Raw genomic sequence first — 13,999 nt, forward strand, 5'->3', positions numbered from 1 at the left:
ATCTGACCTCTGCACAAGACAGGAAGAAAGACTAAAATCATATAGAAGAACTGCTGGAGAGCACTGAGGTCTCACCTGAGATCAGGGACCATGGACTTCTAGTGGCCACACCTAGCAGCCAAGATATAGGAGCAAAGAAAAGTAGTAAGTAATTTAGGTCTGGGGTTTTGCACCTGAGTGGTTTGGAAGAATAAAGGGAGTAAGGGGAGTTCCTGCTGTGGCACAGTAGGTTAAAGGATCCAGCATTGCCACAGCCACGGTGTATGTTGCAGCTGCAGCTTGGATTCAATCCCTGGCCCAGGAACTTTCATATGCTACAGGTGCAGCCATAAAAAAAGGAAAGACTCTTTTAAAAAGGGATTAAAGAATTATTTTATAAACTTTACCTACGTAGTCTTTAATCCTCACAACAATCCTGGAGAAGCCAGTCTTATTATCCCCATTTTATTGATGCAAAAATGTAGTAATCCATCCATTACCACAGAGTTAAAAACTGTGTCTGTGGATTTGAAGATAGGGTCTAAAACCCATGTTCTTTCCACATTCCATCTTGCCTCCCCACAAAAGAATGGCTGAAAGAAATGGAATGCACAGAAGCCAAGAAAGACTAACAGAATCTGATGGATTCTTTGGGTCAATGCAAGTCAGACAGCCTGAGAGTCCTCCTGAGTGGGGACATAGCAGTGTTCAGTCTGCGTTCTCTACCTTAGAGGGATTAGCAGGCAGCCACAAGGTAGAGGTCTTGAAGTTAGCAATAAATAAAACAATTTGCATGGGAACGCTTAGCCCTGAAGACTCCTAAAGGCCTCTTTTTATGGGATATTTTTCCTGAATTATCAACTAAAAGAAAAAGCAAAACAAAGGACTACTTGAGAACTTTATTATAGGGCAAAAATGTCTGGGAACTAATCATTAAATCCCAAAGTACTGTGTAGTCACCAGGGTAGCGCCATTCTTCCTTTCTTCAGAACCTGCTCACCATCAGATACTCACACTTCCCCACTCCCTAGCCCCCCAAAGACAATGATAATTCTTAAGAGCAAAGAGGAAGTCAAACATCAGGAATAACAAATTTTCATATTCTAAGCTTATCTAAAAACTCTAATTTGGATTTGGCTCCTATGAATAAAGTTGTAAAGATGCAGAATTTCTCCAAGGCATAGGTGGATAAAAATAAGCTTCCAGATTTGCTCATTGTATTAGTTTAATTCTTAAGGGAGAAGGAAAGGATTAAATGAAACCAGCAGAGGATATCAGGAAATAAGCACCAAGGGTACAGCATGGAACAGTCATCCCAGATGTCATCATGCCCAAGGTCAAGGAAGGAAAGAGGCCAGGTCACTGGCCTATGACAAACAACCAAACTTATTCAGGCTTACAAGATTTGGCACACATTTGCCTAACCAACTTGTTTCCTAGAAGAATTGCTTATGATCTCTTTGTATTCTCTTAAGATCTCAAGAGTTTAAAAAAAAAAATTATTTATTTAAGGGCAGGAGTCTCTTTAGATGATAAAGGAGCCTAGAAACAGGTCAGAAAACACTTATTAAGGCACTGGCAAAATCCTTCATTGAGTACTTTGCAAAATGAATTAAGAAATCTGCCATGTTCTTCTGAAAGACTCAGATACAACCCACCCCCCAATTGGTATTGAGTGGTGTAAAAATTGTTTAAATTGCTTTCCACATTATACTGAGGAACTACAGTAACTATGGCAGAACACCTGTGTGGTTGATTCTATGACATCTGAGAATGTTATTAACCATTCAAATGCTTTACAAGAGGCTGAAGGCAAAGAATCTCTCACTGTCTGTGCCTTTTATTAGCATGAAATCTACCTCCTTGAAATTGTGATAATATCACAATTCCCTCAGTAGAGGGAAACGTGGAGATGTTATTTCTATACTCCTTATGATCTTCAGTTGACACAGCTATATAAGAGCATACATCCAGATATTTGGAAATTTAGGCAGACCACTTGACAACTTAACCTTGATGTTATGCTCTTAGAGACTGTTGAGCATTCTAACAGATCCTAGAGTTTTTCTGAAAATCAGTACATTTCCCATGTAGTTCATTACTTTGCAGCTATTTAGGAGCCAAGCCATTGATCTTAAGAAGAACAACAAAAAAATCACATGCCCAGCAAAATTACATAAATCAGCAGGTAGCTAAATTTAGGGAACAGAAAACTAGGCCAATCTCAGTGATTAGCCAGAACTGGCAAAAAGTCTAATAGGCTGAAATGATGGTTTTAAATTTCTTTAATTAAAATGCTCTGATTATAGATCACCTTAAAAGGTTATCTGGTGGAATTCCCGTTATGGCTTAGTGGTAATGAACCCAACTAGTAACCATGGGGACCTGGGTTCAATCCCTTGCCTCAATCAGTGGATTGAGGATCTGGCCTTGCCGTAAACTGAGGCGTACGATGCAGATGTGGCTCGGTCCCTGAGTTGCTGTGGCTGTAGTGTAGGCCGGCAGATGCAGCTCCGATTCAACCCCCCTAGCCTGGGAACTTCTATACGCTGTGGGTGAGGCCCTAAAAAAGCAGAAAAAAAAAAAAAAAACCACCTGGTTTCTCAAAAATTGAGATTTTTTTTCCTCTTAAATTCTACTGAGAACTACTTTGGTAATATGATAAATAACTGCCACTTTTATCTACTCTAACAGCAAGCCCTCAAAGGATTCCCGCCTTCCCTTTTAACCATAAAAAACAAGGAGTTCCCACAGTGGCTCAGCAGAAACAAATCCGACTAGGAACCATGAGGCTGTGGGTTCGATCCTTGGCCTCGCTCAGTGGGTTAAAGATCCAGCGTTGCCGTGAGCTGTGGTGTAGGTCGAAGACGCAGCTGGAATCTAGTATTGCTGTGGCTGTGCTGTAGGCCGGCAGCTATAGCTCCGATTAGACCCCTAGCCTGGGAACCTCCATATGCAGCAGATGTGGCCCTAAAAAGCAAAGCAAAACAAAACATAAAAAAACCCCAATAAAAAACACTTATAAAATTTACTGTAAAGTTCTTAATTAAACAAAGGTAATATTAAGCCATAAAATCTGCCCATATGACATCAAGGAATGGGAAGTAATAAAGATTTGTTTCTAGATAACACCTTCTGTAGAAAAGCAAAGTTCACAACCTATAAAGTAGTAAAGTGTTAATTGTATATGCACAGTAGCTGATGTCAAGAATATGTGAATACTCGCACTGAAACTGTCAGATAAGTGAGATTACAGGTCCAATGGGAAAAAGAGACTCATTTAGAATTGGATTTTCTTGGACTATTCTAGGCAGCATCCAAAAAACATGATCTTTTTTTTTTTTTTTTTTTGTCTTTAGTCTTTTTAGGATTGCACCGGGGGCATATGGAGGTTCCCAGGCTAGGGGTCCAATTGGAGCTGCTGCTGCCAGCCTACACCATGGCCATAGCAACACCATTTCCGAGCCGTGTCTGCAACCTACACCACAGCCCACAGCAATGCCGGATCCTTAACCCACTGAGCGAGGCAAGGATGGAACCCGCAACCTCATGGCTCCTAGCCGGATTCACTTCCCCTGTGCCACGAGGGGGAACACCCAAAAAACATGATCTCGAGCAGCTTCTGCTCCTGAAGCCTGCCCCTCTTCCCTTACCAAACATTCAATACCCCCTCTACTTCAAAAGGATCTTTTAAGTAGCTTAGGCCCAAACACTAGGTAAACAGCAATTAGGAATTAAAGAATAGAGTTCACCTGGAGGAAGAAACAAACAGGCACTACCAAACACTTGAACTGAGCAAATGATATCTGCACAACAAATTTGCCTCTCAGTTTTCTGGAAGCCAAGATTAAGAGAGAAACAAGTTGGGTTACACATCATTTGTTTTCTGATGAAAGCTTGCAAATTTATCTTCGGAGATAGTTTTCCTGGAACTAAACAAGAAGAACCATTTATCAGGAAGGTCCTTGTGAAAGAATGGTGACCAATAGCAGTCTCTCCACTTGCAACCATGGCCTTGCTAAAGTTACAAATACAGTTCAAATGAATGCTTTTAGTGACCCACTGCAGAAGCGGGAACTGAAGGAAGTGGATGAGAGCTCCCGTGTCCCAGGCCTTTGCCCTTTAGCACCACTACTTCTCTCCCCATCCTGCCTCCTCTAGCTGCTCAGGGAATTCCTAGCCTTCCTCTAAAGTTGCAAGAAGGCTGAGACTACTTCCACTTGCTACCACCACGAGTATGTCTGGAAAAAAAAAAGCATCAGGAAAAGATGTTTTAAAAATGATACCATCAGGGAGTTCCTGCTGTGGCGTCAAGAATCTGAATGCAATGGCTCAGGTTGCTGCAGAGGTGCAGGTTCGCTCCCAGCACAGCATAGTGGGCTAAAGGGTCTGCAGCTGGGGCTCAGATTCAGTTCCTGGACTGAGAACTTCCATATGCCACAGGTGTGGCCATAAAATGAAAATAATAATAACAACAACAACAATAATATCCACCCAGATCCTGGTTTCTAATGCCACTCTCCAATAAAAGGAACCAGGGCTCCTTGGAGAAAGGGCTGATATTAGGACTGGGGCAAGAAATACACAAGATGAGCCTGGAGCACCTTGTAGTATGAGACAGTGGTGCTGAAAAACAAAACAAGGCAAAAAATAAGAATGGGTTATGTCAAAGGGACACAGAAGCCAAGTGAAAGAGCTCCAAAGAGGCAAAGCTGAAACAATTTGAACAATGAATTAAAGTAGTACTGGATTATAATCCAAAGTATAAAATAAATACCCACAAGTCCATACTGGTATAAATAATTAAACAAACGGGGGCAAAGAGACAAATCTCCTATGCAGAAGACTCTCAAGTAATTTATGCAAAAGTAGCAGCCTCAAGGAGGTCAAGAATTAACTCCCCACGCCTTAAATGTGGGCTGTACAGAGTGATTTCCTTCCAAAGTACTCAACATAGAAAGAGGGAAAAAAGTACTTTACAGTGAAGAAACCTGATAAACACTACCTCAGCCTGATGACCAAGGTCAATGCAAGTGATAATTCATGCTGTCAGTATGCTCCTTTGGCATAGTATGATGAAAATGACACTTGGAGTTCCTGTCGCGACGCAGTGGTTAACGAATCCAACTAGGAACCATGAGGGTGCAGGTTCAATCACTGGCCTTGCTCAGTGGGTTAAGGATCTAGCGTTGCCATGAGCTGTGGTGTAGGTCACAGACGTGGCTCGGATCCCATGTTGCCGTGGCTGTGGCGTGGGCTGGCGCCTACAGCTCCAATTAGACCCCTAGCCTGGGAACCTCCATACGCTGCAGGTGCGGCCCTAGACAAGGCAAAAAGACAAAAAAAAAAAAAAGGAAACGACACTTCACCTCTGTAGTCTTTTTTGCCAAAACCCATAATCCCCATCGGATCATGGAAAACATCAGACAAATCCCAACAGAAAGGGGCAGCCTACAAAATACTTGACCAGTTCTCCTCAAAACTCAAACGGTGCTCAAAAATAGGGAAAGTCACACTGGTTCACTCATGGTGACGAATGTGCCACAGAGATGTAAGATGTTAACAACAGGGGAATGATGTGGGCTATATGGGAACTGTACGATCTTTACTTTTCTGTATATCTAAAACTGTTCTAAAATAAAAACTTTATTTAAAAAACACTATGCAGATGGATAAAGTCAAACATACACACAACCCTCCAGATCCTCAAGAAATGTACAGTCATCAAAGCCAAGCAAGCAAATAAGCATTTTTACATACTTTCCATGTTGTAAATACAAATAGTTAATTTGGACAAGTCTATAGCTAGGCCTATAAAAGGAGAGATTACCCACGAGGGAGGTGGCACGTCTGTGTCTTTCTACAGGCACAGGTCTCACAGTGCTTTTACTTGCTGTATCAGCTCCATACCCCACCAGTGCAATGTGATAAAAACCGAGAGCCAAATCCACATCTTTCCAGGTGTGCTACCACAGCAGCAGTGGTCAATCAGCCTGGGGCTTTGGTGCAGTTGGTGAAACCCTGAAGATGTAATTTCCTTCAAATAGGCTCCTACCTGCACTCCATCCTCCTCAGGTTTATGATCAGTCTGTGGTATAACACTGAGTATACAATGTGCACATATTATTTTAAGGACAACCATCAACCATGTAGTTCCTGAATGACTAACTCAGGAATTAAGACAGAGCAAGTCTGTCGCAGAAGCTCTATACACTGAATAAAAATAACCCAACAGAAACACCTATCATTTTCTCCATGTGAGAGACAGTACAGCATACTCGTGAGACTGAAGGCTCTAGAGTCAGACCTCTAGCTGGAAAGCCCTGGTAATGTTCCTTAACCTCTCTGTGCCCCATATGTAAAGTAAGGACCAGAGTATGTACTTCATGGGGTTGATGCGAGGATTAAATTTAACATAAGCAAAGCGCCTGGAACAGGGTTTGGCATCTGGCAAGCCCTCAGTAAGTGTTACGATCACTGCTGTTGTTACTGCTAGCATTGCTGTTGTCATAACTGCTTATTAGTGGTAACTCAGAACTCCGGAACATTTAGTCACTAAGCATACCTCCAATCTAAAAGTGCTAAAGGATGGCAAACTAGATAAAGCAGTCTACGCTAACTAAACCCACGGATGACAAGGGCCTAAATGATTCCTGCATGCAAAAGGAAAAGACAGATAAGCCTCAAGGAAGCAGCCGTAAGATTCAGAAACAGAGGGATACAGAATGCCTCACAAAGCAGGCATCCAATGAATTGTTTTAACTGCTAACAGGGGATAGTAAGAAATACGAGGTGACTTTAGCATGTCCTGCATGGGTTTTACTTGATAAGTAATAAACTACATGAAAGACCCAACAACATTAGGTGTGGGAGGTGGGAAAAGAAAAAAGAAGACTGTGGGTGCACACAGAATGATCATGGTTGCAGGTGTCTACACTTCTTAGGTAAGAGTTCACAATGAATCTTAAGCTGTGAGGTCTACTACTCTAAGACTAAAAAAAAAGAACTCCAAATCACTGAAGATGCTGTAGTTTTAGACTAGAATAATAGTATTGGAAATTCCTTTTTTTTTTTTTTTTTGCTTTTTATCTTTTAGGGTCGCACCCATGGCATATGGAGGTTCCTGGGCTAGAGGTCGAATTGGAGCTACACCTGCCGGCCAACACCACAGCCACAGTAACGCCAGATCCAAGCCTCGTCTGTGACCTACACCACAGTTCATGGCAACATTGGATCCTTAACCCACTGAGTGAGGCCAGGGATGGAACCGGTGTTCTCATAGATACTAGTCAGATTCGTTTCTCTGAGCCATGACGGGAACTCGTGGAAATACTTTCAAAAGGCTACCACAAGCCCCCACTGTCCTCAGACAGGAAGAACATGGACAACTCTGATAGCCTAGAAGCTACATTTAATGGCCATAAAACAAATTTACCCTGATCTTTCAAACAAGAGCCAAGGACTGAGTCTACCAATGGCACCCCTGGAATCAGGGAATTATATCTAGATTTCACCCAGAACGAAGTCAAACTCAGAAAAGCCCTAAGCAGCAATTAGCAACACTAAATTCTTTCAAATTTCCAACATAATTCAGCAATGGCATAGCATAGCACAGAAGTCCTGATTAAGGAGGCTTGTAGAAATGTTGAAAACTAGACATGGAAAATTTCCAGGCACTGGTATGATAATGGATAGATGCTCTCTTCCTGCTTCTATCAGCATTTACTACATTAACTCGACAAAGCCAATGCGTCACACTTGACTGGGGGGTAAGAGTGGGGGAATTTCGGTGGGGGGGGAGGTGAGGAGGAGAAAGCTGGAGAAAGAGAGGGAGGAAGGGAGGGGAATGAGAAGGAAAGACCAGTTGCTGCTCTAACAATACTACTGCGGGGGTGAAGCCAGATCAAATGTTTTTTTTCATACTGTTCCAAAGTTATTTACGGTAAAAAACCTCCAGCATGACCCTTTTAGACACAAACAAAGCCTTGTTCTTTCTTAACAACTAGTCCCTTGATTTCCCACACGTTGTGTTGAACAATGAGGTTGGGGGCACAGGATAAAGCAGATGACATCAACCTCCCTCAAGTCGTAGGCTTGTTTGGGAGCCCAAATTCTGGTCTGTGGCCAGCTGGCTGATTACACAGAGGGCTCTACTGTCCAGGCAGCCAGGCTGCATATGTACATGGGGGCCAGGGCTCACAATCAACCACCAGTCAGCAAATCACACAGGAAACAGCACAGAAGTCACTGTACCCCACTAGACTACCTTCATAAATCTGTCCCCTTTTCCTAGAAACTAGACTCAGTCTTCAGAAGTCATCATAAAAATATGGTATAACAATTTCAAATTCTAAGCAGCCCTGTTCTCTAGATCAGCTGAAAATAGAGAAGGCTGTGGACAACTGTTGAACAAGAGAGATTTAAATAAAGTAACATACTGTTTAACTTTTCTGGAGAAGGAAACATATGGTCAGGTCTTAATTTAAAGCTAGAAATTTGTATACAATACAAAAATAAACCAGATGTTAGTATTATTAAATTTCCACGTATCAAACCATTAGTATATTACTAAATCATCAGTACATTAGATGTGTTAAACCACCTATTTACTGACCTGTTTCTAACCCACTGGACAACAGTCCACATCAAATGTGAATTTGAAAAAGGGATACTTTTCTTAATAGAAAAAGATCAGCCCTCAATACAGCAACAGCAATCATGAGCTAAAGTATAAGAGCTCCAAACAAAATTGATCAAAACTATAGTGTGCACGCACGTGTACACACACACACACACACACACACAATCTTTTAATATAGCTTTTAGTGGGGGAAAAAATATAAGCCAATGGTTTCCCAACTGCCAAAATATTTTTTGATGATTTTGAGGCTTAACACGTGATAGGCCTATGACTCAAGGCTGAACTCTTCAAATGATCTGTTTGGCTTTCTCATCTGTAAGCTAGCTGGGAAACACAGGGACCATAACTGAGTGTAATATCCAAATAACAAATAATCCCATTTAGCAAAATGAATTATTAATTAGCAATAGCACTCTTGCAAAATGACAATGAAAAAAAAGTTAAAACAATTAGATGATTTTATTACCATCAGGCTTGTCTTTTCTTTCTGGGGATGATAATGGCATCTCCTCACAACTGCTTTTTTTGTTTCTGTAATATTTCCAAAAGCTAAGTCATCCTTAGCAATAACTTATCTCATCCCCCAAAATTAATTCATCCTCCAATTTTCACTATTAACAAGCATTCTAAATAATAAATGGTACTGGAGTCCATTAAACTATTATGGTATCATCTAGTCTTTATAAAAATGTGGTTTTTCACAGATTCTGAGTCCCTACAACAGGCTTTTATTACAGGCCTAAAGTAATGAGGAAACATCTATATTCACTATGGATGATTAATTGATATGCCCTGCTTCAATTCTGTGCAGCAGTCTTTTTTCTTTTTTCAGGCCTGCACCTATGGCATATGGAAGTTCCCAGGCTAGGGGTCCAACCAGAGCAGCAGTTGCCAGCCTACAATGCAGCCACAGCAACCCAGAATCTGAGCCTCGTCTGTGACCTACACCACAGCTCGTGGCAACACTGGATCCCCCACCCACTGAGCAAGGCCAGGGATTGAACCCACATCCACATGGATACTAGTCAGATTCATTACCGCTGAGCCGAAACAGGAACTCCATAAAATATAGGACATTCTTTAAGGACTACCGACCAACAATACAATTGGAGGCATATAAAAAAGGGGGAGGAGGGAAAGAATGGACTGCTCTAGATTATAAAGAGACTTGAGAGATGCAACTTAATTTTAAATAGATATTTTTGAGACAAGTGGAGAAATCTGAATATGAAGTGGGTATCATTAGATGACATTAAGGAATTACTGCTAATTTTTCGAGGTATGATTATAGCCACAGAATACTGTGATTAAATTCACATTTTTAAAAGAGAGTCAGGCTGAAGTATGCAGGACTGAAATACCATGACATCTAGGATTTACTTTAAAACCAAATGAGAAGAAAGAGGCAGTTAAGATGAAATAAGTGTGGCAAGATCCTAAAAACCAGGAGCTTTCACATCAAAATCAGGATTTCTGGGAGTTCCCATTGTGGCTCAGTAGAAACAAATCTGACTAGTATTGGTGAGGACCCAAGTTCGATCCCTGGCCTCTCTCAGTGGGTTAAGGATTCAGTGTTGCTGTGAACTGTGCTGTAGGTCCCAGACATGGCTCAGATCTGATGTTGCTGTGGCTGTGATGTAGGCCAGCAGCTGCAGCTCTGATTCAACCCCTAGCCTGGGAACTTTCATATGCTGCGGTGTGGCCCTGAAAAGACAAAAACAAACAAACAAAAAACAGGATTTCTGGTTTTTTGAAAAATCAGATATGGCAACAAGGCCCACATAAAGAGATGAGTACTAACTACTTCAAATTGAGTTTTCACAACTTCCAATTATCCCCCATTTATCATCACTGCTGTCTGTCTGTCTTTCTCTCTCTCTCTCTTCTTTTTAGAGCTGTATGCATGGCATATGCCAAGTTCCCAGGCTAGGGGTCAAATCTGAGCTAGAGCTGCCAACCCACACCACAGCTCACGGCAATGCCAGATCCATAACTCACTGAGCAAGGCCAGGGACTGAACCTGAGTCCTCATGGATACTAGTCAGGTTTGTTAACCACTGAGCCAAGAAGAGAACTCCCACTCCTGCTGTTTTTCTTATAGCTGGCCCAAATCATTCATTTATGTTACCGACTTAGCATCTGAGTTAAGGCCTCAGGAGTAGTCCAATTAAGCTGGTTGGTAGCAGAAGAAAAGAGCCGACATAACTGATGGCAAAATGCCTGCAATGCAGGTGCACAGACTTCTGCTGCGTAAGTCCTTCAGCAGCCTCGGATACAGACGTGACACCCATAAAACCATGCTACACTATGTGCTCCCTGTATTAAGAGCTTCCTGGAAGCAAGGTGGTATGTTTGACATTCTGAAAAATATGAACATGAATAAAATTCTTGCCCTCAGGATACTAATGGTCTAATGAGGAAGACAAGATACAAGTAATTACAATTTAAGATGAAAATAAGTTGAGTTTAGGGTACTGTTCAGGATGGCGCATATGTAAAATGCAAAGCGGGGAGCGGCAAAGCAATTACAGTTTCAGGAACAGATAATGAGCACTACAGAGTATACCGGGAAATCTATTTATTATTATTTTTTTGCTTTTTATTTAGGGACACATCTGTGGCATATGGAGGTTCTCAGGCTAGGGATCGAATAACATGCTGCTGGCCTATGCCACAGCCATAACAATGGATCTGAGCCACGTCTGCAACCTACACCACAGCTCACAGCAATCCTGGATCCCCAACCCACTGAGTGAGGCCAAGGATTGAACCCGCATCCTCATGGATACTAGTGGATTGTTTCCACTGCGCCACAATGGGAACTCCTATTGAGAAATTTAAACTTTACCAGATAAGGAATAGTGAGCCTCTGGAAGGTTTTAAAATGTAAGTACAAATCAGAGGGGGCGAGACACGAGAGATGAGAATAAAGTCTCTTTCACTGCTAAAATTCTCTGATCCTATGCACTACATACATAGAATCGAGCCAGAAGCGTGATCCCCAAATTGTTGCACCTAAGCCTCTAAAATCACGCCATCATGGTTTTCTTGGCTAGGCAGAAATAAAAGCCTCGGTCATTATGCAACAGTCCTATAATTTATCATCTCTCAAAGTTTAAGTAAGAAATCGCATCTATTATGACTATTGCATTCCAATACCTTGAGCTTTTTTTTTTTTTTTTAACTTCTTAGGGCTGCACCTGCTGCATATGGAGGTTCCCAAGCTAGGGGTCCAATTGGAGCCACAGCTGCCGGCCTAAGCCACATCAAATCCGAGCCACATCTGTGACCTATACCATAGCTCACGGCAACTCCATATTCTTAACCCACTGAGCAAGGCCAGGTATCGAACCACAACCTCATGGTTCCTAGTCAGATTCATTTCCGTTGTGCCACGATGGGAATTCCTCCAATACCTTAAGATTATGTACCTAAAGCTCTATTAAAACGTAAAAATGTTTCTTCCTATTTAGTTCAAGACCCATACTGTTAAAAACAAACAAACAAAAAAACCCATATGGGGTTCCCTTGTGGCACAGCTGGTTAAGGATCCAGCTGTTGTCACTGCAGTGGCAGTGTTACAGCTTTGTCTGGAGGGTTTGATCCCTGGCCCAGAAACTTCCACATGCCCCAGCAGGCCAAACAAACAAAACCCCCACATGCTTACTGCGAATGAATAAAACCACCTAAAACAAAACCCAATCTTAAGAGATACCAAATCATGTTAAGGTTTCAAAGAGGAGGCCTGGTCATTCTAACTGCAATATGGGACCAAAGTGACATAATTGGTAATAGCTGTCCAAGAGTATATTAAAATTTACACAAAACTTGGCCAAGTCCAGATTCTGGGGTACGGGAAAGGAAAGTACAAGAGACTGAGACCATTTCGTGACCAATAATGGACTTGAATCAATCACAGGAATTACAAATAAAAGGCAAGGAGAGACTAAGATTGCAGCACTTTTCCCTCACTTTACTCAACTCCTAAACTAAGAATCACCAGTTTGTTCTCCAACTTCTCTGAGCCTCAATTGCGTAAAATGAGGTCAATAGTACCCACTTCACAGGGTAATGTAAGAACTAAATGTATGTACAGTACAGAACCTGACACACGGCTAATGCTCAAGAAATAACAGCTTTTACTACCCACAGCTCGCTTAAATGCTTCCATCATTTTCCTGCAGGTATCAATGTGTCTTAGATGCTGGTCCCCACAAACACTCGGCATCCATAGACTTCTTTGGAGAACCAAGTTACAGTTCAAGGTACTTAAGACCAAAACAGGTATAGGGCCACGACAACGACCCAAAGTCGAAGCCACTGCAGCTCAACTGTCACCACATCCGCCAAGGCCTGGCGGCCCTTCAATGGGTTCCCGGCTTTGGCGCCCAGCCCCGCCCAGCGAACGCCAACGAGGAGGATGAGGGGGCGGTCTCGGCGGCTCGCCCCGAGCGCTCGGGGAGGCCAGGCCGCCCTCCAGACCTCAACCTGCAAGACTCCCCAGGTTCTCCGCCACCGCGCCGACGCCTGTGGTGTATCCTCCCCGCCCCTCGCCCCCGACGGTCGCACCTTGAGGTGGGTGCGCGGGCCGCCAGCGCCCCCAGACTGGTCGGTGATCTCGTACGCGCCCGTCACCAGCAGGTCCTTGTGGATCTCCTCGCGGAGGCACTTGCGGGAATTAACGGGCAGATGGAAGGAGATCGTGAGGACGGAGCTGGGGCCGAGCAGGAGTAAAAGCAGCAACGCTAGCGGGCAAGGGCCACGCAGGGCTTGTGGACCAGACAAGCCAGACATGGTGCCGGAGACTGTTCACCACCGTGGGCCTGTATCGCGCCGGAACCGGGAGGGCCCACGTAACTCACCTCTGACCTTTCAATACTGCCGGCGCCATTTTGGAGGCTGGCAAATAGATAAAAAATGTACAGTAAGTCTTTTAAAGGGAAGTGGGGATATGATAACACGTCGTACTCACAGATTAACGTGGTTAAATGAGATTTCCCAGACGTTTCCCCGAAAATTTTCGTTTTTGTTAAGCTCAGTGATAGCGCACTCGGCCATAGCAAGTATGGGCAGCCCTGGAAGTAATTCTCCTTTAAATTCCGGAAGTAGTGCCCTGGAGTTTTAATGGTCTGTGATACCATAGCAACTAAGCCCCAATAGGAAACAGCCACAATGCCAATTGCTGGGCCCGCCTTCCGACCTCCGGAGAGCACCCGGAGAGGGCGGAGATGCAGGCAGAGTAGGTGCCGTCCCAGTGACGTGGTGACCGTTGGGACTTTGAGCGCTCGAGAGGAAGACCTCAAGAGGCCGAGGAAAATTTGCAATCTGGCTATTAAGCGAGCAGGAGCCAGAACCTCAGAGAAGTAGAGGTCGCCTGGT

General features: G+C 43.2%; 1 protein-coding gene across 1 annotated transcript in view; it reads right to left on the reverse strand.

Annotated features, from left to right (window-relative positions):
* TMED10 (transmembrane p24 trafficking protein 10) overlaps window positions 1-13,475 on the reverse strand; it is a 35,623-nt gene extending 22,148 nt beyond the window's left edge. The window contains exon 1 of the mRNA XM_047795273.1: window positions 13,190-13,475. Within this exon, the coding sequence (XP_047651229.1) occupies window positions 13,190-13,414 (225 nt within the window). The 5' untranslated portion in view covers window positions 13,415-13,475. The remainder of the gene's footprint in view (window positions 1-13,189) is intronic.
* Window positions 13,476-13,999: the final 524 nt, after the last annotated feature.

Source organism: Phacochoerus africanus, chromosome 9, assembly GCF_016906955.1.
Source record: "Phacochoerus africanus isolate WHEZ1 chromosome 9, ROS_Pafr_v1, whole genome shotgun sequence".
In the NCBI taxonomy this organism is placed as follows: domain Eukaryota; kingdom Metazoa; phylum Chordata; class Mammalia; order Artiodactyla; family Suidae; genus Phacochoerus; species Phacochoerus africanus.